Source organism: Taudactylus pleione, unplaced genomic scaffold (genome assembly GCF_031769625.1).
Source record: "Taudactylus pleione unplaced genomic scaffold, aTauple2 ptg001166l, whole genome shotgun sequence".
NCBI classification, from domain to species: Eukaryota; Metazoa; Chordata; class Amphibia; order Anura; family Myobatrachidae; genus Taudactylus; species Taudactylus pleione.
The window spans coordinates 476,015-497,843 of record NW_028285567.1 but is presented as its reverse complement, the minus strand read 5'-3'; the positions used below and the strand labels follow the sequence as shown (position 1 = coordinate 497,843).

The 21,829-nt window shown below is 47.0% G+C and overlaps 1 protein-coding gene across 1 annotated transcript in view; it reads right to left on the bottom strand.

Moving 5' to 3' along the window:
* Positions 1-241: 241 nt before the first annotated feature.
* The window catches only part of MSANTD1 (Myb/SANT DNA binding domain containing 1), a 36,600-nt gene continuing 15,012 nt past the window's right edge, over positions 242-21,829 (bottom strand). Inside the window, exons 2-3 of the mRNA XM_088462243.1 lie at positions 9,380-9,652; positions 242-615 (exon numbers count right to left, since the gene is read on the bottom strand). Of these exons, the coding sequence (XP_088318369.1) occupies positions 375-615; positions 9,380-9,652 (514 nt within the window). The 3' untranslated portion in view covers positions 242-374. The remainder of the gene's footprint in view (positions 616-9,379; positions 9,653-21,829) is intronic.

The following is a 21,829-nucleotide window of genomic DNA, read 5'->3' as shown; positions in this document are numbered from 1 at the left end:
AATAGGCTCCGATTTGCTTGTCCTCACCTGATTCCTGAGAGATAATCCTCTAAAAATCAGGTATTTTCTTACACACTGAGAATTATGGAGCACTAAACATTTTTACTCTTTTTTTTAAAAAGACGCAATTAAAGCAGCAGTAATATTGGGATTTTTTTTTAATGAATCCCTATATACAGTAAGAGCTCTTCCAGACTGTTTCACGCTTCAGTAATGGTTCTGTTCTGTCCTTCGCCAAATAACGATGCTCATGAGTCCATTGTCCTACCATAAACCATAATTGGCCAGTTGTTGGCTTGGAGATTTAGTGTGGTGGAGCTTTATTCTTAGAAACTAGTAGATAGATATGAGATACAATTATTTCCCAAAGCAGGTTAGGGTGCAGATTTGGAGATCATCTTCTCCAGGAGGTTCATCATCCTCTCCTGGAGCTGGAGGCTTTGGACTTGGATGATGTTCTGCTGGTCCAAGATCCGTCTAACCTCTCGGCAGGTTTCCTCCATCGCCCGGCTTAATCTCTTTTGCTCCTCTAACATGTTCTCCATAATCTTTAGCTTCTTCTTTTGAAAACTACAGCTGTGCAGTTTCCTTTTCTTGATGGCTCTCTCTCCAGACCTGAGACAGAAAGTGAAAACATACTCCAGATATTAACATGAAATGAGTCACGGTACACAAGTAGCGCATACATCGAAGATTACTGTCTCATGTATGGTGAGCACTGATGTGATATGGAGGAGACTGGGGACATAGTGGTGCTTACTGGTTTAAGATGGCGAATATTTAGGCTTTTGTGAGGATAACGGGGCAACATGGTGAACAATGGAGCTTTTGGGCATGATTCTGAGTTGCCCATAATGAGGTCCCAATTCTGGACACCTCCAGTGCCAAGAGTTTGTATCCAAATATCCGCCTGATTCTGAGTCAACGTGAGAGCAGACATCATTGGCACTTACACCTACGCCGTGCTTGGTGCAGAAGATGCCACTGAGAATGGGGTGTGCTCTACATAGGCTCAACTCAGAATAGGTTGCAACTCTGGCCCTGATTCAGAGCCGGACGCTCTGACAGAGCGCTCACTCTGAATCAGGGCCGGCCTTCTTGCTTTTTAGAGCGGCCTCCTGGACGCTCGCATAGCTGTGGGTGACCACCCACGGCTATAGCGAGCGGCCAGGAAGATGGTCGCGATGGTCAAGACCATTGTGACCATCGGGCTTGCGACGAGACCCTTGTGGTAGGGTCTTGTTGCCGCAAGCCCAAGAGAGATTTCGGCTAAATCAGTGCCGAAATCTCTCCCACTGACATCACTCGTGATGTCAGTGGGGCTGCCCCCAAATGGAGGTGTTCACATGGGAACGTCTCCGTTTGGGCAGCCACTCCCCTGGCCCGCCCACCAAAGGGGGTGTGCTGTCACTCAACATCGACAGCACGCCCCCTTTGGTACGAGACATGGAGCGATGGATTGCCCGTCGCTATCCGGGTCTCGCACATGCGCACGACGGAGCCGGCTCCATCGTGCGCATGCGCACTGGGCCACCATCGACCCGCTTGCGAGCGCATAGGGCTCACGAGCGGGTATGAATCAGGCCCTCTGTGTGCACGCCCATGACACAGTGAACGAATCTCGTAACTTCATATGCTCCGTTGCCAACTAGTGGATCCCTATTCAGCCGCTGGTGAGAAGCAGATGTGTCTGACTCAGAATAGCTCCTAGCTGCTCTAAGTTGCGTATGTCGGCTGCAGCGCGCAATAATGCAGTTTGCTAAAAACTGTGAGATGCTGCCGCATTCGGACTTGTGTGTACAGTAACTCAGAATCCGCCCATTAGTGTGGTACATGGATTATGTCACCCCATAGATCCCTGTGGGGGGGGGGGCGGTTTACATGAAACTTAAGGGTCAAATTGTTTGTTTGTTTGTTTGCTTGTTTTTGATACTTAATGGTGTTTTCAGTTAGGTGTAAAACTGATTTGTGTATGTCCTATCTTGGTTGAGCACTTCCATAGCTAAGACACACTTTGCTAAAAAGTTACAGTATTCTTTTTATAGTTATTAGTATGAACATAGGGCCTGATTCATTAGGGATTACAAGTGCGATTACGCACGCAGACGGCCGATTGTTGCGTACTAACGCTCCCCTGCGATCGTGTTGCAACTACGCAGACCCATTGCAGAGTGATTGACAGGCAGCAAGTGATTGGGGGTGTTGACAGGGGTGTAGTCGGCAAAACGCAGGCGTGCCAGTGCGTTTGAACGCCGTTACAGGCCGTGCATAAATGAGTCATTGCGGTGAACCTGCGATGAGGTTAGCAATTTCTGAGTAAGGTCAGACCTTGTGCAATTGTGCATGAGGCTCCGATGTTACTTGATTGTACCGATGGTTTTGTAGACTTGCAAAGTATTACGGCTGTGAGTAAGGGGAGTGGGCGTCCTTATGTTGGGCTACGACGGCATGTCGATCGCAGACATTAGCATATTTTCGCAGTGGGACTGTATGCGTAATCGCAGCTGCAAACGCAATACGTAAAGAGTCTGTAAATGGCGCTATCCGGGTCACGATGACCCGGATCGTGCTGCATACAGCCCGGTTGGCCGGCTTCAGTGGCGCTTGGAGATGACATCATCTTCAAGCGTCCACTGCAACCCTGGAAGAGCCAGGTCACTGCAGACCCAGCTACGGTGTGAACGGCGCCGACTCGGGAATATCCAGGGTCGGCGCCACAGTATAAAAGGGGCAAGTTTCGGGTCTGATCCGGATTGGAACCCTGAACTTTGGTATAAAAGTGATATGACAGATGTCAGCGTAAATAGGTTAAGTAAATCCACCATTATCTGCTATCAATAAACTAAATAATGCATTATCTCGTGCTGGATGAAATGGCTTTGATGATGTCGGAAATGACGGAAAGGAGAACACTCGCATTGATTACCCAGTAGTCTGACATATTTTGCAAGTGAAGATTGATTTATGTCCTATAAAAACTTAATTAAGGGATGGATAGATGCATGAAGCTTCCATTACAAAATATGATCCTACACGTGCAGGGATTAGGGAACGCAGTAATACAGTATGCTTTTTGCCTTATGTACATGTATTATGCACAATGGCACTACAAGGACCAGCACTACCTGTCAGCTAAATTTCACTGGAGGGTTACCTCCTGATTGGTTAGCTCTCAATTTAAAAACACAAGTTTGTGACCCTTAAGAGGTACTCACACTGTTTAGAGTTAGGAGCAGAGCCCTAATATCAGAAGTGGCGGAAGGCTTATCTACTATATATATAAAAGAAGATGTTTGTTTGTTTGTTGGTGAATATCTTCCTCAGCTCTGAAGGTGAAGCTGCCAAATCTTACACAGTTATTTAGTATAAAAAAGTAAGTTATTAGCCCACATAGTGACAACAAAACAGAGCGACAAATCTTAAAGGTGCGAATCCACTTGCCGATAGAGCAGGCTTGCCTACCCTCCCGATTTGGTCGGGAGCCTCCCGAATATTGGGTGCCGCTCCCGACCCCCCGGAAAGGCAGGCAAGCCTCCCGGCTGCCGCCTACCCCCCCAGACTACTAGTACAAACCCCGCTGCCGGGGGGCCCGATGACGCGATTCGGCTGAATCGCGTCATCGAGGCTCCGCCCCCTGCTTTACAATGCCTTTTTTCCGGTATTGTTTTTCCCGATTGGACCGGACCTCCCATTGGTGTACGCTGGGCAGAACTTTGACCTGGGGAGCCTGTTCTGGGCCTTTCACTGGATTGATAAAAACTTTACAGAGGGGTGGCAATTGGTCTGGGATGCCTAATGGGATGGGGTCTTGATCGCGCTTGGCAGAACTTTGACCCAGGGAGCCTGTTCTGGACTATCCACTGGATGGATCTGGATGACATAACATAATAAAATGTAATAACTTGAAGATTTAAACCCTGACAACGCCGGGTACTTGTGCTAGTAGTGTCTAAATGTATGCGATATTATTTGACATCCTGCAAACCACAACTCCTAATCTATAGTTGCATTAATGCAAATTTAGCTGTGTATTTAAAGTATGTGTTTAATTTTGTACATGTTTGTAATTGGTATTGTTTAAATGTCTGTGAATCTTTTTTGACTTGCTAGCCATAGTCATGACCTGTGTTTGGATGGGGATCACTGAAGCATAGTTTATAGTACCATACTGCCTGTTTACTTAAACTTAGGCCCTCATTCAGAGCCGCTCGGTATTTGCGGTCGTTCGTTCTAAAACAAGGGGTGGCTATTCAAATGAACCATTCGCTAATTGCGGTCTGTTCACGCCTCTAAGTCTGAACGAGCGAGCAAAACTTGCGGTTGTAATTTTGAAAAATACGCCCCCTTGCAGCTCGCACCATACGTCATGTCCGCTATTTATTAGATTAATCGAGTACATCGAACAGCGTATGAACTGCTCGCTATTCTTGTGGCTGGTTTTTTCAACAGCTATTTTGCGAGCAGTTCTGAGTAAAAAAAAAACAAGTGACGTGGTCAATGACGCTGCTGTATTAATTATGCACTCCCTTAAAACGCCCGTTTTGACCTTTAAGCACGCCTGCGTTCGAATTCCACACCCCCGTTTTCAAGCACCTTCCCCTGTTACCACCCACATACGCCTCCTTCTGTCACTCAAAATAGCAGGCATTCGCTATATAGCGAACAAACGATTTTGGGGCGCACTGACTGGTTCGCGCATGCGTATTAAAATCCGTACGCATGCGCAGATGTGCGAACATCGGTCAGAACGAATGAGCGGCCGCTTACGAGCGGCTCTGAATCAGGGCCTTAGTGCAATATATGTCCACTGATCAATCTGCATTTCAACCAGCTGACCAATTGGCTCAGATGTAAGCTTGTGTCTTAATCAGGCATACTATTTCTTAAGCTGCATACACACACAGCGATTTTGTTACCAACGATTTTATGAACGATTTTCTGTCAGATTATCTGTCAGATTTTTTAAAATGTAATGAACGATTTTTTTGAACTACAAACGATTTTTGCATATTCCGTAATGAAAATCGTTCAGTTGACAAGTCTGAGTGAACTACAAACTACAAACGTGAACGCGGAAGAACGATAATCGTTCATCCTTTGACTCAGACAGTGAACAGTGACATATCACCAAATCCAGACCCAACCCACATTCCACAACAAACTATAAATCCAGCTAACCTCATAAACATTGCGTGCCTCCCTTCACCATCCGAGTCACTAAAATGTGCCTTATGGAATGCACGCTCTGTCTGCAATAAGCTAACATCCATCCACGACCTCTTTATTTCAACCAACCTCAACCTTCTGGCAATAACAGAAACATGGCTTACACAATCAGACACTGTCTCCCCTGCTGCACTTTCACATGGTAACCTACACTTCTCACACACCTCCAGGCCTGGTAATTGTGGGGTAGGAATAAGGAGGTGGGGTAGGAATATTACTCTCCCAATCTTTCACATACACAGTTCTCCCACAGATACCTTCACTCACATATACATAATTTGAAGTACATTCGATCAGGACTTTCACCCCTTTCTCTCTGCGAGTTGCTGTTATCTATCGCCCACCTGGGCCACCTCAACAATTTCTGGAACACTTTTCTGCCTGGCTCCCTCACTTTCTATCCTCAGGCATCTCCACCATCATTATGGGTGATTTCAATATCCCCATTGACAGTCCACAATCTCCTCATGCCTCCAAACTACTCTCTTTAACATCCTCTCTTGGCCTCTCCCAATGGACTGACTCCTCTACTCATCAGGAGGGCCACTGTCTTGATCTTGTATTCACCAGACTATGCTCAGTTTCTGATTTCACTAATGCTCCTTTCCCTCTCTCAGATCACAACCTTATCACCTGCACACTCTCCTCCATTACATCAACATCATTGAAATCAACCAAACCTAAACCTAAAACCCGTAGAAATATTAATGCCATTAACCTTCAACAACTATCTACCTCTCTACAACAACAACTTTCACCAATTTCTACATTCACTATCTCCTGAGACTGCTGCATCACACCTAAACCAGATTCTAGAAAAAGCCCTCGATGAAGTAGCTCCAGCTACCCATCACACAACACCTAGAGTTAGACGTCAACCGTGGCATTCTAGCTTAACAAGGCATCTACAAAAACTCTCGCGTAAAGTTGAACGTCAGTGGCGAAAGTCTCATACTTCAAGTGACTTCCTCACATATAAGACTATCTACAACTCTTATCGTACTGCTCTGGACACTGCCAAACAAACATATTTCCAATCTCTAATCTCTGCTCAAGCTTCTAACCCCAAGCGACTTTTTAATACATTTAAACTGCTTCTTACCCCTCCATCACCCAAACCACCTGCTACTATCTGTGCACAAGATCTTGCTTCCTATTTTATGGACAAGATTGATAAGATCTGAAAATAAATGGTAGGCTCTTCCTCAGCTAGTGACCTGCTCAATTCCCTACCTGAACCCTCTGGCACATTCTCTTCATTTGATCTCACAAACGAAGATGAAGTATCTACACTCTTCTCATCCTCCTACTCTATTACCTCTCCTCTAGATCCTTTACCATCACAAATCAGTAAAGCTCTGTCTCCTGTGCTTGTCCCAACTCTAACTAAAATCTGTAATCTCTCTCTCACTACTGGCAACTTTCCATCACTGTTCAAGCACGCAGTGATTACTCCCATTCTGAAAAAAACTAAATTCTGACCCTAATACTCTCTCAAATTACCATCCTATCTCCCAGCTCCCATGCCCCTCCAAGCTACTTGAGAGACTTGTCTACATCCGCCTCACACACTTTCTTAACTCACACAACTTATTGGACCCACTTCAGTCTGGCTTTCGTTCCCAACACTCCACAGAGACAGCACTGACTAAGGTAGTAAATGATCTTGTCACTGCCAAGGCTGAAGGTCATTACTCACTACAAATTCTTCTAGATCTCTCTGCTGCTTTTGACACTGTTGACCACTCTCTTCTCATACAAACACTGCAATCCCTAGGTCTTAAGGACACAGCTCTTTCTTGGTTTTCTTCCTACCTATCTGATCGCTCTTTTACTGTTAATTTTTCTGATTCTGCCTCCTCTTCGCTACCTCTATCAGTTGGAGTACCGCAAGGCTCTGTCTTAGGTCCTCTGCTATTCTCAATCTATACCACCTCTCTTGGCAAACTAATTAGCTCTTTTGGATTTCAGTACCATCTGTATGCGGATGATACTCAAATCTACCTATCCTCTCCAGATTTATCACCGTCTGTATTGGTCCGTGTCACTGAATGTCTTTCTACCATTTCATCTTGGATGTCATCTCGCCACCTGAAACTTAATATTTCTAAAACAGAATTAATTATATTTCCACTGGCCAATAACAGTTACCAACCTGATCTCTCTATCACTGTTGATACCTCGACCATCCACCCCGCCCCACAAGCTCGCTGCCTTGGTGTCAACCTTGACTCTGAACTGTCCTTTGTTCCCCACATTCAATCTGTCTCAAAATCAGGTTACATACATTTAAAAAACATTCAAAATTCGACCATATCTCACACAAGATCCATGCACTCATTATTTCCCGCATTGACTATTGCAATAACCTCCTTACTGGTCTTCCCAAAAACAGGCTATCACCATTACAATCCATTATGAATGCAGCTGCAAGGCTTATCTTCCTTGCGAAACGTTCTTCTTCTGCTGCCCCGCTCTGTCAGTCCCTCCATTGGTTGCCGGTTTTCTACCGTATTCAATACAAAATACTTACACACACTTACACATAAGGCTATTAACCAAACCACACCAACATACATCTCTTCACTCATCTCAAAATATCTCCCAACCCTACCTCTCTGCTCAGCACAAGATCTGCGTCTCTCATCCCCGTGCATTACTTGCTCCCATTCACGGTTACAGGACTTTCTTCGCGCTGCACCCACTCTATGGAATGAACTACCTTGACAATAAGACTTTCCTCTAGTCTCCAATCCTTCAAGCGTTCCCTGAAAACTCACCTCTTCAGGCAAGCTTATCAGATTCCAGAACCTCCCACATAACCTTCATAGCTTCCATATCTAATTACATCCCCTTTTACAGTCCACACACAATCTCACACATCGTCTTTCTCTCACATCCTCATGACATTTGGTCGACATTCCTGTGTGACTGGATCATGCAGCCAACCAAGAAACTGTGCATTCTGGCTGGACCAAAATGCAATATATAGCACCTATCCTTGTGTATCAATGCCTATTTCCCTATAGATTGCAAGCTTGCGAGCAGGGCCTTCCTACCTATATATCTGTCTGTTATTACCCAGTTTTGTTCTATTAATGCTTACAATTGTAAAGCGCAACGGAATATGCTGCGCTATATAAGAAACTGTTAATAAATAAAAAAATAAATAAATATCACTTGCACGGACAGCTGGGTGTTCCCAATCTCCTTAAATATTACCAGACCCTTAGGACATTTTGGGCCTGATTGAGAGGTGCACGCTAACTGCACGCAATACCGATATGCACGCAGTTGTCCGATGTTGAAAGTTCTGCGCATGTGTCCACGTTGCAATACGCCTGTTTCCCGGTGGTTACTGCTAGGAGAAGCAGAATGAATTTGGATGCAAGAGCCGAGGATCTCTATGGGCGTTCCTCGGAGGTAACAAGGTGGGGACTTGCCAGATACGTCAGTGTCGCTGACAGCACCTGCGTCTAAAGACGGAGTAGCGCTGTCACAGGATGCCATGCCCAGAGGGAGAAATTGCACCTGCCATAGGGTTGGTATAAGCTTCGAATTGCGACCAATGGTGTGTGTAAAGATGCAGCGAGATTTATTAGCGTCGCAGACTGTGGGCGTCTCAGAAGGAATAGAGGGCCTCATTTATCAATGAGTTTTATCACTGAAAACGAGTGATAAAACTAGCTGTGTATGATAATGGTGCTCCGGCCAATCAGCTCCCAGCTGTCATCTGTTAGAAAAATGACAGTTGGGAGCTGATTGGCTGGAGCACCATTTATCATACGCAGCTAGTTTTATCACTCTTTTTCAGTGATAGAACTCATTGATAAATGAGGCCCAGAATCAGTTGCGACATTAGCATAAAGATGCAGGCGCAAATCAGGTCCTTTAAATACAATAAAACGTTATGGGTATATTTACTAAAGTGCAGGTTTATAGAAATGGAGATGTTGACCATAGCAACCAGAGACTAGCTAGTATCTTCTAGAAGGTGGTAGATAAATGATAAGTAGAATCTGATTGGTTGCTATGGGCAACATCTCCACTTCTATTAAACCTGCACTTTAGTAAATATACAGTGTCTGCACGGTAACCAGCAAGCCCCGGGGAGCTCATACCACCTCTCGGAATGCTTTGTAGGGTGATTTACCTCAGTTTGTATGACTGCAGGCTTGTGGAGCTCTCTGAATTGTCATCCTCAAAACACCCTTCCCTCTCCTCATACGTGAATTGGTTGTACGGCAAGTAGAGCGGCGTAGATTTGGCAGACGGGGACTGAGAGGCTTCAGTTTGAGATGTTGAAGGTCCGGGCTGTAATTTCCCATCGCTCTGCTCAGGTATCTTGGACAGTATCCGGTCAATGGTTTTAAAATATGGCCAATCAGGAGGAACAGATTCCACATCTGTCATACATTTTAATTTCCTAAAAAAATATATATATATAAAAAAAACACAATAATAATAATAATAATAATACTACATTAATCTTATTTAATAGGCTGTTAAACAATGGTTTATTAGACTGGAACAATAAGATGATTGTATCTATCTGAGTTGTCAAAATGGCCTCTTGTTATATGGAAACATACAGAACCACATGATCAGACCTCCATGGACTCTGGTTGTTGCCGATTGCCTGAAATATCGAAAACCAGGTCCCTATATATTAATGAAAGGATATTACCAGCTTCCTGTAAGCATTGCATGGCTTTTATAATGCAGGTTTGTGCAATGCATCTGGTTTGCGATGAAAGACTGGATACAGGGGGGTTATTCAGCAGAGAATGCAAGTGCTATCGCAGCTGCTAACATGGTAGCACTATTATGCTAATGCAGCATGAGGCGTCATGCACATGCAGGGCCGGATTATAATTTATAGGTGGGGCGGACGGTGCAGTCGTCCAGGGTCCCCCACACTGCCACAAGCATTCCGCGCCACTCTGGACCGTCCGTGGGCCGACTCCCGATCACAGCTGGCAGCATAAAGCACTGCACTGCAGTGACAGCCGCACTCCATCACACAGCGTGACAGCTGCAGACGATGGAAGCCCCGCCCCCACACTGACATAATGCTGCAATTCGCGGGTGTATTGGCAGGGGGCAGGGCCTATTGCAGTGAAGTGCCTGCCCCCATTAGAAGCCTACCCTGCTGCCTGTTGCTGTAAATAGAGGTAGGGAAATATGTATGTGCTCCTGACTGTCTATTCCTCCCTCCCCCCCTCTCTCTCTAACTCGCTCATGACTTTCTCTAGCTTCATCCCTATCTATCTATCTATCTATCTATCTATCTATCTATCTATCTTGATCTCTCTCTCCCTCCCGCTCTCTCTTCCACTATCTCACTCTCTCCCTCTATATGAGTGGCATGTACTAAAGGGTAAAATGAGGTAAAACCCCCGAAAATGCAGTTTTCGGGGGTTTTACCGCATTCCCCATGTGTATAAAGCACCGGAATGCTTCGTCCTAATGGGTAACGCCATAATCAGGTGGCCTTACCGCATAGAAGCTTATGGACTTCTTATCGGGATATTCCCCCTTGGGAGGGAGCTGATTGGATCCCTCCCATCACCCCCTGCGACCTTCTGCACATGCCAGAGGGACTTCTGGGTGTTATACATCGCAAAAGACAGCTCTTACCGGAAGAACCGTCATTTGCAGTATTCTAGGTACATATCGGGGTAATCAACTGCGGTATGTACCCGAAGACAGCTTAATGTACCTATATCTCACTCCCTCCCCTCTCTCGTCTGCCTCCCCCCTCTCTCTAACCCCCCACTCAAAATCCTGCGTTTGCCCCTAGCAGTGTACTAGATCATGTACGCTATGCTGCTGGCAGTCTGTTCCCAGCATTGTTGCGGGCATGAAGTAGTATACTGCGATCCTTGTCGGTTAGTGGAGAGTCCGGAGACAAGGTGCACAGTAGTTGTTGTGTAGGGCCGTAGTCATTTTATCGATGGGGCCCGGGGTCCCCACAAGCCTTAATCCGGCCCTGCGCACACACGGATTCCTAATAATCGGGAGGCAGTGCACCTGCGTGTGAGACAGAAATTTAAACTTTGGTCCCTCAGGTGACCACAGGGCCGGTTGTAGACATTGTGGAGCTCAGGGCGAAAGTTCCCAGTTGCGCCCCCCCCTCCCCTCAAAAAAAAAGTACAAGTAAAAAATTACTTTTTTTTTAGATTTTACATGGCGTTCCTCTGCGCTTCCAGAAAGGGGGCGTGTCCTTGCGGAACACCCCCAATTCATCACACTGTGGGGCGTGCACAGCACTTACGAAAGTGCTGGGGTTCCCCTAAGCTCTCCCCTCGTGGCGAATAATTGCCATTCGCAGTAATGCACCTTACACAGTATGCCCTTTATAACACATTATGCAACACACAGTAATGGCCTTTATAACACATTATGCCACATGCAGTAATGCCCTGTATAACACATTATGCCACATGCAGTAATGCCCTGTATAACATATTATGCCACATGCAGTAATGCCCTGTATAACATATTATGCCACATGCAGTAATGCCCTGTATAGCACATTATGACACACGCAGTAATGCCCTTTATAACACATTATGCCACACGCAGTAATGCCCTTTATAACACATTATGCCACACGCAGTAATGGCCTTTATAACACATTATGCCACACACAATAATGGCCTTTATAACACATTATGCCACACGCAGTAATGCCCTTTATAACACATTATGCCACAGACAGTAATGCCATGTATAACACATTATGCCACACACAGTAATTCCCTTTATAATACATTATCCCCAATTAGAATTACGCCACACAGAAGTCCCTTATTCATGTTATGACACACAGTGGTGCCCCTTTTACACAATGCGCAAATTAGTGTCCCTTATACACAAGGCCCACCAATAGTAGTGCCTCTAATACAATGCTCACAGTAGTAGTTCCCCTTACACAATGACCCCAGTAGTGGTGCCTCCCATGCAGTGCCCTCATTAGTAGTGCCCGCAGTGGTAATGCCCCATTGGTAATGTCCCCTATAGTAGTGCCCCCCCCCTATAGATGTGCCCCCAGTAGTAATGTCCCCCTATAGCCATGCCCCCAGTAGTAATGCCCCTTATAGCCATGCCCCCAGTAGTAATGCCCCTTATACCCATGCCCCCAGTAGTAATGCCCCCCTATAGCCATGCCCCCAGTAGTAATGCGCCTTATAGCCATGCCCCCAGTAGTAATGCTCCTTATAGCCATGTCCCCAGTAGTAATGCCCCCCTTTAGCCATGCCCCTTATAGCCATGCCCCCAGTAGTAATGCCCCTTATAGCCATGCCTCCAGTAGTAATGCCCCTTATAGCCATGCCCCCCAGTAGTAATGCCCCCTATAGCCATGACCCCAGTAGTAATGCCTCCCCATAGCCATGCCCCCAGTGCTGGTGCTTCTGAAAAAAAAAAATTAAAATACAAACACAATACTTACCTTAAGCCCCGCTCCTGCGTCCGCTGCTGTCTGGTCCTACCGCGGCTCCACCACGTATCTCTGGGAGAGACGTCATGACGTCCCTCCCATAGTGCTCTCTGCCGGAAGTCGGAGCTCAGGAGTGAGCTCTGGCTTTCGGCTGCTGCTGCAAGGAGGGAGCCGGGTGCCTGCTGATAACAAATATCAGCGGGCGCCCGGCAAATGCAGCCTCCCTGCGGCGGCTAGCGGGGGGGAAAACGGCGGTTTTGGTTGTTTTTTTTTTCAGAGATTTTTTTTTTGCCTCTCTCCTGGGGACTGAGTGGCGCCCTCTAGGGGCCGGCGCTCCGGGCAGCAGCCCTGTTAGCCCACCCCTAGAACCGCCACTGGGTGACCATCAATGCTTAACCCACTGATGGCCATCCCTACAACAGGGTTTTGCCCAGATGCAAAGTTACTTGCTCTGTTTAGCTTTGCACCCCACTCAGGAACAGCCCCAGGGTGTGTTGGAGGTATGCAGTTACCAAATAAATCGGTAGCACACAGGGGTGTATTTATATAATGGGCGTAAGGTGTGCGGTAACACAGTAGCAAGTTTAGGGCTTTCACATTAGGAAATAACAGGTCTAGGGTTCTATTTACTAAGTGGACAAAAGGGGGAAAAACTCTAAAGGCAGAGAAAATCCCTGTACATAGCGCTTCTCAGTATGTATTAAAGGGATTTTCTCTGCCTGCAGCCTGCCCGTGCTAAGTGCAGGCTACAATATCACACTGCACTGGGGCACTTAACGCTGCCATAGACACCTACGGCAGCGCTAAGTGTCCCAGGTATTACTAAGAGGAGAGGCATACTTGCCTACCCTCCCGATTTGGTCGGGAGCCTCCCGAAAATCGGGTGCCGCTCCCGACCACCCGGAGGGCAAGGCAAGTCTCCTGGAACCAGCCGCAGCCATCCCACACCCCCCGATGCCGGCCACTTAATATGCAGCCCGGGGGATCAGATGACGCGATTCGCGTTAAATTGTGTCATCGAAGCCCCCCCCCGCAGTACAGTGCCTGTATTACGGGCTCTGAACAGCGGGGGGCTGGGCCACGATGACGTGTTGAGCCGCCACGCCCCCCCGCTCCGCCCACCTGCTGTGAGAGGAGTGTCGTCCAGGCTGTCCCCTCCCGGAAGGGACAGCCTAAAGGTAGGCAAGTCTGAGGAGAGGTCACTTTCCGTCTGCTCCAGCGCTGATATCGCCTCCTGTAGCTGCCAGTATCTGCTTCTCCTCACAAGGCTGTCAGGGGACGGGAGTCTAAGTTGTTAACGCCGAGGGGATGACTTAACGTTCACCATCCTTGGCTGGTCTATTTTTAGTAACTGCTGCGTTAGCCAGCGGTAGCGGGCGAAGCAGGAGTGGCATTAACGCAGAGTCTTAGTAAATAGACCTGCTATGTGCAGTGTGATATTGCAGCCTGCACTTAGCACTGGCAGGCTGCAGGCAGAGAAAATCCCTTTAGTACATACTGAGAAGCGCTATGTACAGGGATTTTCTCTGTCTTTAGCATTTTTCCCCCTTTTCTCCCCTTAGTAAATAGACCCCTAAGTCATTTTGCTGCTAAAAACATAACAGGGCACAGTACTGTATCTCTCTGAAAATATTCCACAAAGAGATGTAATTCTGCATAATGGACTCATATTAGGAGATTATTCTATGCAGCAGTGTTCCCCTCATCCCCTGTGCTCAGGAAGGAACCCTCACAGATCCTGGTAATAATTAGGGGTGAGCGGGTTCAGATTTCTGAAATCCGAACCCCCCCGAGCCCCCTCGATCCGAGGCCGATCCGAGTCAGGCTCGACTTTTCCCGCCTGACTCGGATCTGAAATCGAGGCAAAACGTCATCATCCCGCCTTCCGGGTCTCGCGGGTTTTGGATCCTATATAAGGTACCCGCGTCGGCGCCATTTTCTCACTCGGCTGTGGACAGTGAAGAGGGAGGGTGGGAGTTAGGGCTGACTGGGCTGTGTAGTGTAGTGTAGTGCAGAGTAGTGTTGTGCTGTGCTGTGCTGCGCTGTGCTGCTGTTGTCCATAGGGGCTGTGTCCACTACTTCAAAGTCCATAGGGGCTGGCTGGACTGTGTTGTGCAGTCAGGTGTCCACTCCAAAGTCCTGTGCAGTGTCCCAGTCCTAAAGGGGTGCTGTAGTGTTGTCCAGGGGGTGCTCTGTCCATCAGGAGTGCTCCCCCCAAGTGCTAAAAAAATACATATTTTTTCTGTGTTTGTGAATTGTGTGCGCAGTAGCCGCACGTGCATCAACAAAGTAGTGCCAAGCGTGCGCCTGTGTCATAAGTAAACGGCCGGCTGGCTTGACCGTTAAAGGGTGCTGTAACCCCCAAAGTACACTCCAAACCAAATAAAAAAATATTTTCTGTGTTTGTGAATTGTGTGCGCAGTAGCCGCACGTGCATCAACATAGTAGTGCCAAGCGTGCGCCTGTGTCATAAGTAAACGGCCGGCTGGCTTGACCGTTAAAGGGTGCTGTAACCCCCAAAGTACACTCCAAACCAAATAAAAAAATATTTTCTGTGTTTGTGAATTGTGTGCGCATTAGCTGCACGTGCATCAACAAAGTAGTGCCAAGCGTGCGCCTGTGTCATAAGTAAAGGGCCGGCTGGCTTGACCGTTAAAGGGTGCTGTAACCCCCAAAGTACACTCCAAACCAAATAAAAAAATATTTTCTGTGTTTGTGAATTGTGTGCGCAGTAGCCGCACGTGCATCAACATAGTAGTGCCAAGCGTGCGCCTGTGTCATAAGTAAACGGCCGGCTGGCTTGACCGTTAAAGGGTGCTGTAACCCCCAAAGTACACTCCAAACCAAATAAAAAAATATTTTCTGTGTTTGTGAATTGTGTGCGCAGTAGCCGCACGTGCATCAACAAAGTAGTGCCAAGCGTGCGCCTGTGTCATAAGTAAAGGGACGGCTGGCTTGACCGTTAAAGGGTACTGTAACTCCCAAAGTACACTCCAAACCAAATAAAAAAATATTTTCTGTGTTTGTGAATTGTGTGCACAGTAGCCGCACGTGCATCAACAAGGTAGTGCCAAGCGTGCGCCTGTGTCATAAGTAAAGGGCCGGCTGGCTTGACCGTTAAAGGGTGCTATAACACCCAAAGTACACTCCAAACCAAATAAAAAAATATTTTCTGTGTTTGTGAATTGTGTGCGCAGTAGCCGCACGTGCATCAACAAAGTAGTGTCAAGCGTGCGCCTGTGTCATAAGTAAAGGGCCGGCTGGCTTGACCGTTAAAGGGTGCTGTAACCCCCAAAGTACACTCCAAACCAAATAACAAAATATTTTCTGTGTTTGTGAATTGTGTGCGCAGTAGCCGCACGTGCATCAACAAAGTAGTGCCAAGCGTGCGCCTGTGTCATAAGTAAAGGGCCGGCTGGCTTGACCGTTAAAGGGTGCTGTAACCCCCAAAGTACACTCCAAACCAAATAAAAACATATTTTCTGTGTTTGTGAATTGTGTGCACTGTGGCTGCACGTGCATCAACAAAGGAGCAGCGCCAAGCGTGCGCCTGTGTCCCATAAGTAAAGGGCCGGCTGGCTCATTTCTTAAAGGGTGGTGTAACCCACAAAGTGCACTAGTCTCCAACAAAAAGAAAAGATTATTTTCTGTGTTTGTGTGCACCTTAGCCGCACGTATATATCAATATAACATAAATGGAGGACCAAACTTTCTCCGATAAAAATAAAATAGGGAAAGATCAAGAACCACTTCCTCCTAGTGCTGAAGCTGCTGCCACTAGTCATGACATAGACGATAACATGCCATCAACGTCGTCTGCCAAGGCCGATGCCCAATGTCATAGTAGAGGGCACATACAATCCCAAATGACAAAGTTCAGGAAAATTACCTTAAAAAAACATTTAAATCATCTGAAGAGAAACGTAAACTTGCCAATATGCCATTTATGACACGGAGTGGCAAGGAACGGCTAAGGTCTTTCCCTATGTTCATGACTAGTGGTTCAGCTTCACATGACGATGGAAGCCCTCCTCCCGCTAAAAAAATCAAACGAGTTAAGCTGGCAAAAGCACAGCGAAGAACTGTGCATTCTAAGAAGATATCACAAATCCCCAAGGAGAGTCCAAGTGTGGTGGCGGTTGCGATGCCTGACCTTCCCAGCACTGGACGGGAAGAGGTGGCTCTTTCCACCATTTGCACGCCCCCTGCAAGTGCTGAAAGGAGCACCCACAGTCCACTTGCTGATATGCAAATTGAAGATGTCACTGTTGAAGTACAACAGGATGATGATACTGGTGTAGCTGGCGCAGAGGAGGAAGTTAGGAGGATTCTGATGGTGATGTGGTTTGTTTAAAATTAAATCAGGCTCCGGGGGAGACAGTTGTTGTCCGTGGGATGAAAAAGCCCATCACGGTAATGCCTGGGCAGAAGACCAAACATTCCACCTCTTTGGTCTGGCAATATTTCTATCCAAATCCGGACAACAACTGTCTTGCCATATGTACCATATGTAAAGGTGAAATAAGTAGGGGTAGGGACGTTAACCACCTAGGAACATCCTCCCTTATACGGCACCTGCAGCGCGTTCATAAAAAGTTACTGTCAAGTTCAGAAACTTTGGCTAAGACCGTAAGCAGTCCAGGGACACCTAAATCCCTTTTTCCTGTTTTATCCAAGGAATCGGTGGATGAGGAGGATGAGGACGACATCTTGCCTCCGTAGAGCCAGTTTGTGCAGGGACACATTAATTGCCAGCTTGTTTTGTGGGGGCCCAAACGAACCAATCATTTCAGCCACAGTCATGTGGCAGACCCTGGCGCTGAAATGATTGGTTTGTTAAAGTGTGCATGTCCTATTTATACAACATAAGGGTGGGTGGGAGGGCCCAAGGACAATTCCATCTTGCACCTCTTTTTTTTCTTTGCAGTATGTACTGTTTGGGGCCTAGTTTTTCAAACTGCCATCCTGTCTGCCATTGCAGTGTCACTCCTAGATGGACCATGTGTTTGTGCCGCCCACTCATGTCGCTTAGCATAGTCATGCAGCTACCTCGGTGCAACCTTTTGGCCATAAAAACAATATTGTGAGGTGTGAGGTGTTGAGAATAGACTGGAAATGAGTGGAAATGAAGGTTATTGAGGTTAATAATTGAATAGGAGCAGAAAACCCCACAAATTCTGTGATTTTAGCTGTTTTTATGCTTTTTAAAAAAAAAATACAGATCCAAAACACAAAACCCAGAACCCAAAACACGGAAGGGTGGTTTTGGCAAAACCAATCCAGATCCAAAACACGAAGAAAGATCCAGATCCAAAACACAAAACACGAAAAGTGGCCGGTGCACACCCCTAGTAATAATTATTCCACGACATTTCTGTCTGCACTCAGAGCTTCCTCAGCTTAACCTCTCCCTGCACAACTCACTGCAGTACTTATATAACTTCTCTATTACCTCACACCCCGCATGTCTGTGTATAGGCAGAATATATCCCAATACACACACATTCCTAGCCCAAGTCATCTCGCTGCAGTACTTATATAACTTCTCTATCACCTCACACCCCGCATGTCTGTGTATAGGCAGAATATATCCCAATACACACACATTCCTAGCCCAAGTCATCTCACTGCAGTACTTATATAACTTCTCTATTACCTCACACCCCGCATGTCTGTGTATAGGCAGAATATATCCCAATACACACACATTCCTAGTAGGGGTGAGCGGGTTCGGATTTCTGAAATCCGAACCCCCCCGAGCCCCCCCGATCCGAGTCCGATCCGAATCAGGCTCGACTTTTCCCGCCTGACTCGGATCTGAAATCGAGGCAAAACGTCATCATCCCGCCTTCCGAGTCTCGCGGGTTTTGGATCCTATATAAGGTACCCACGTCGGCGCCATTTTCTCACTCGGCTGTGGACAGTGAAGAGGGAGGGTGGGAGTTAGGGCTGTGTAGTGTAGTGTAGTGTAGTGCTGCTGTTGTCCACTACTTCAAAGTCCATAGGGGCTGGCTGTGTTGTGCTGTGCTGCTGTTGTTAATAGGGGCTGTGTCCACTACTTCAAAGTCCATAGGGGCTGGCTGGACTGTGTTGTGCAGTCAGTTCTCCATAGGGGCTGTGTCCACTCCAAAGTCCTGTGCAGTGTCCCAGTCCTAAAGGAGTGCTGCAGTGTTGTCCAGGGGGTGCTCTGTCCATCAGGGGTGCTCCCCCCAAGTGCTAAAAAAATAATATATTTTCTGTGTTTGTGAATTGTGTGCGCAGTAGCCGCACGTGCATCAACAAAGTAGTGCCAAGCGTGCGCCTGTGTCATAAGTAAAGGGCCAGCTGGCTTGACCGTTAAGGGTGCTGTAACCCCCGAAAGTACACTCCAGTCCAAACCTAAAAAAAAAATTATTTTCTGTGTTTGTGAATTGTGTGCGCAGTAGCCGCACGTGCATCAACAAAGTAGTGCCAAGCGTGCGCCTGTGTCATAAGTAAAGGGCCGGCTGGCTTGACCGTTAAGGGTGCTGTAACCCCCGAAAGTACACTCCAGTCCAAACCAAAAAAAAATTTATTTTCTGTGTTTGTGAATTGTGTGCGCAGTAGCCGCACGTGCATCAACAAAGTAGTGCCAAGCGTGCGCCTGTGTCATAAGTAAAGGGCCGGCTGGCTTGACCGTTAAGGGTGCTGTAACCCCCGAAAGTACACTCCAGTCCAAACCAAAAAAAAAATTATTTTCTGTGTTTGTGAATTGTGTGCGCAGTAGCCGCACGTGCATCAACAAAGTAGTGCCAAGCGTGCGCCTGTGTCATAAGTAAAGGGCCGGCTGGCTTGACCGTTAAGGGTGCTGTAACCCCCGAAAGTACACTCCAGTCCAAACCAAAAAAAAAATTATTTTCTGTGTTTGTGAATTGTGTGCGCAGTAGCCGCACGTGCATCAACAAAGTAGTGCCAAGCGTGCGCCTGTGTCATAAGTAAAGGGCCGGCTGGCTTGACCGTTAAGGGTGCTGTAACCCCCGAAAGTACACTCCAGTCCAAACCAAAAAAAAAAATATTTTCTGTGTTTGTGAATTGTGTGCGCAGTAGCCGCACGTGCATCAACAAAGTAGTGCCAAGCGTGCGCCTGTGTCATAAGTAAAGGGCCGGCTGGCTTGACCGTTAAGGGTGCTGTAACCCCCGAAAGTACACTCCAGTCCAAACCAAAAAAAAAAATATTTTCTGTGTTTGTGAATTGTGTGCGCAGTAGCCGCACGTGCATCAACAAAGTAGTGCCAAGCGTGCGCCTGTGTCATAAGTAAAGGGCCGGCTGGCTTGACCGTTAAGGGTGCTGTAACCCCCGAAAGTACACTCCAGTCCAAACCAAAAAAAAAATTATTTTCTGTGTTTGTGAAATGTGTGCGCAGTAGCCGCACGTGCATCAACAAAGTAGTGCCAAGCGTGCGCCTGTGTCATAAGTAAAGGGCCGGCTGGCTTGACCGTTAAGGGTGCTGTAACCCCCGAAAGTACACTCCAGTCCAAACCAAAAAAAAAATTATTTTCTGTGTTTGTGAATTGTGTGCGCAGTAGCCGCACGTGCATCAACAAAGTAGTGCCAAGCGTGCGCCTGTGTCATAAGTAAAGGGCCGGCTGGCTTGACCGTTAAGGGTGCTGTAACCCCCGAAAGTACACTCCAGTCCAAACCAAAAAAAAAATTATTTTCTGTGTTTGTGAATTGTGTGCGCAGTAGCCGCACGTGCATCAACAAAGTAGTGCCAAGCGTGCGCCTGTGTCATAAGTAAAGGGCCGGCTGGCTTGACCGTTAAGGGTGCTGTAACCCCCGAAAGTACACTCCAGTCCAAACCAAAAAAAAAATTATTTTCTGTGTTTGTGAATTGTGTGCGCAGTAGCCGCACGTGCATCAACAAAGTAGTGCCAAGCATGCGCCTGTGTCATAAGTAAAGGGCCGGCTGGCTTGACCGTTAAGGGTGCTGTAACCCCCGAAAGTACACTCCAGTCCAAACCAAAAAAAAAATTATTTTCTGTGTTTGTGAATTGTGTGCGCAGTAGCCGCACGTGCATCAACAAAGTAGTGCCAAGCGTGCGCCTGTGTCATAAGTAAAGGGCCGGCTGGCTTGACCGTTAAGGGTGCTGTAACCCCGAAAGTACACTCCAGTCCAAACCAAAAAAAAAATTATTTTCTGTGTTTGTGAATTGTGTGCGCAGTAGCCGCACGTGCATCAACAAAGTAGTGCCAAGCGTGCGCCTGTGTCATAAGTAAAGGGCCGGCTGGCTTGACCGTTAAGGGTGCTGTAACCCCCGAAAGTACACTCCAGTCCAAACCAAAAAAAAATTATTTTCTGTGTTTGTGAATTGTGTGCGCAGTAGCCGCACGTGCATCAACAAAGTAGTGCCAAGAGTGCGCCTGTGTCATAAGGGCCGGCTGGCTTGACCGTTAAAGGGTGCTGTAACCCCCAAAGTACACTCCAGTCCAAACCAAAAAAAAAATTATTTTCTGTGTTTAGCCGCACGTATATATCAAATCGATATAACATAAATGGAGGACCAAACTTTCTCCGATAAAAATAAAATAGAGAAAGATCAAGAACCACTTCCTCCTAGTGCTGAAGCTGCTGCCACTAGTCATGACATAGACGATAACATGCCATCAACGTCGTCTGCCAAGGCCGATGCCCAATGTCATAGTAGAGGGCACATACAATCCCAAATGGCAAAGTTCAGGAAAATGACCTTGAAAAAGACATTTAAATCAGCTGAAGAGAAACGTAAACTTGCCAATATGCCATTTACGACACGGAGTGGCAAGGAACGGCTAAGGTCGATCCCTAGTATGTTCATGACTAGTGGTTCAGCTTCACATGACGATGGAAGCCCTCCTCCCACTAAAAAAATCAAAAGAGTTAAGCTGGCAAAAGCACAGCGAAGAACTGTGCTTTCTAAGAAGATATCACAAATCCCCAAGGAGAGTCCAAGTGTGGTGGTGGTTGCGATGCCTGACCTTCCCAGCACTGGACGGGAAGAGGTGGCTCTTTCCACCATTTGCACGCCCCCTGCAAGTGCTGAAAGGAGCACCCACAGTCCACTTGCTGATATGCAAATTGAAGATGTCACTGTTGAAGTACAACAGGATGAGGATACTGGTGTAGCTGGCGCTGAGGAGGAAGTTGGCGAGGAGGATTCTGA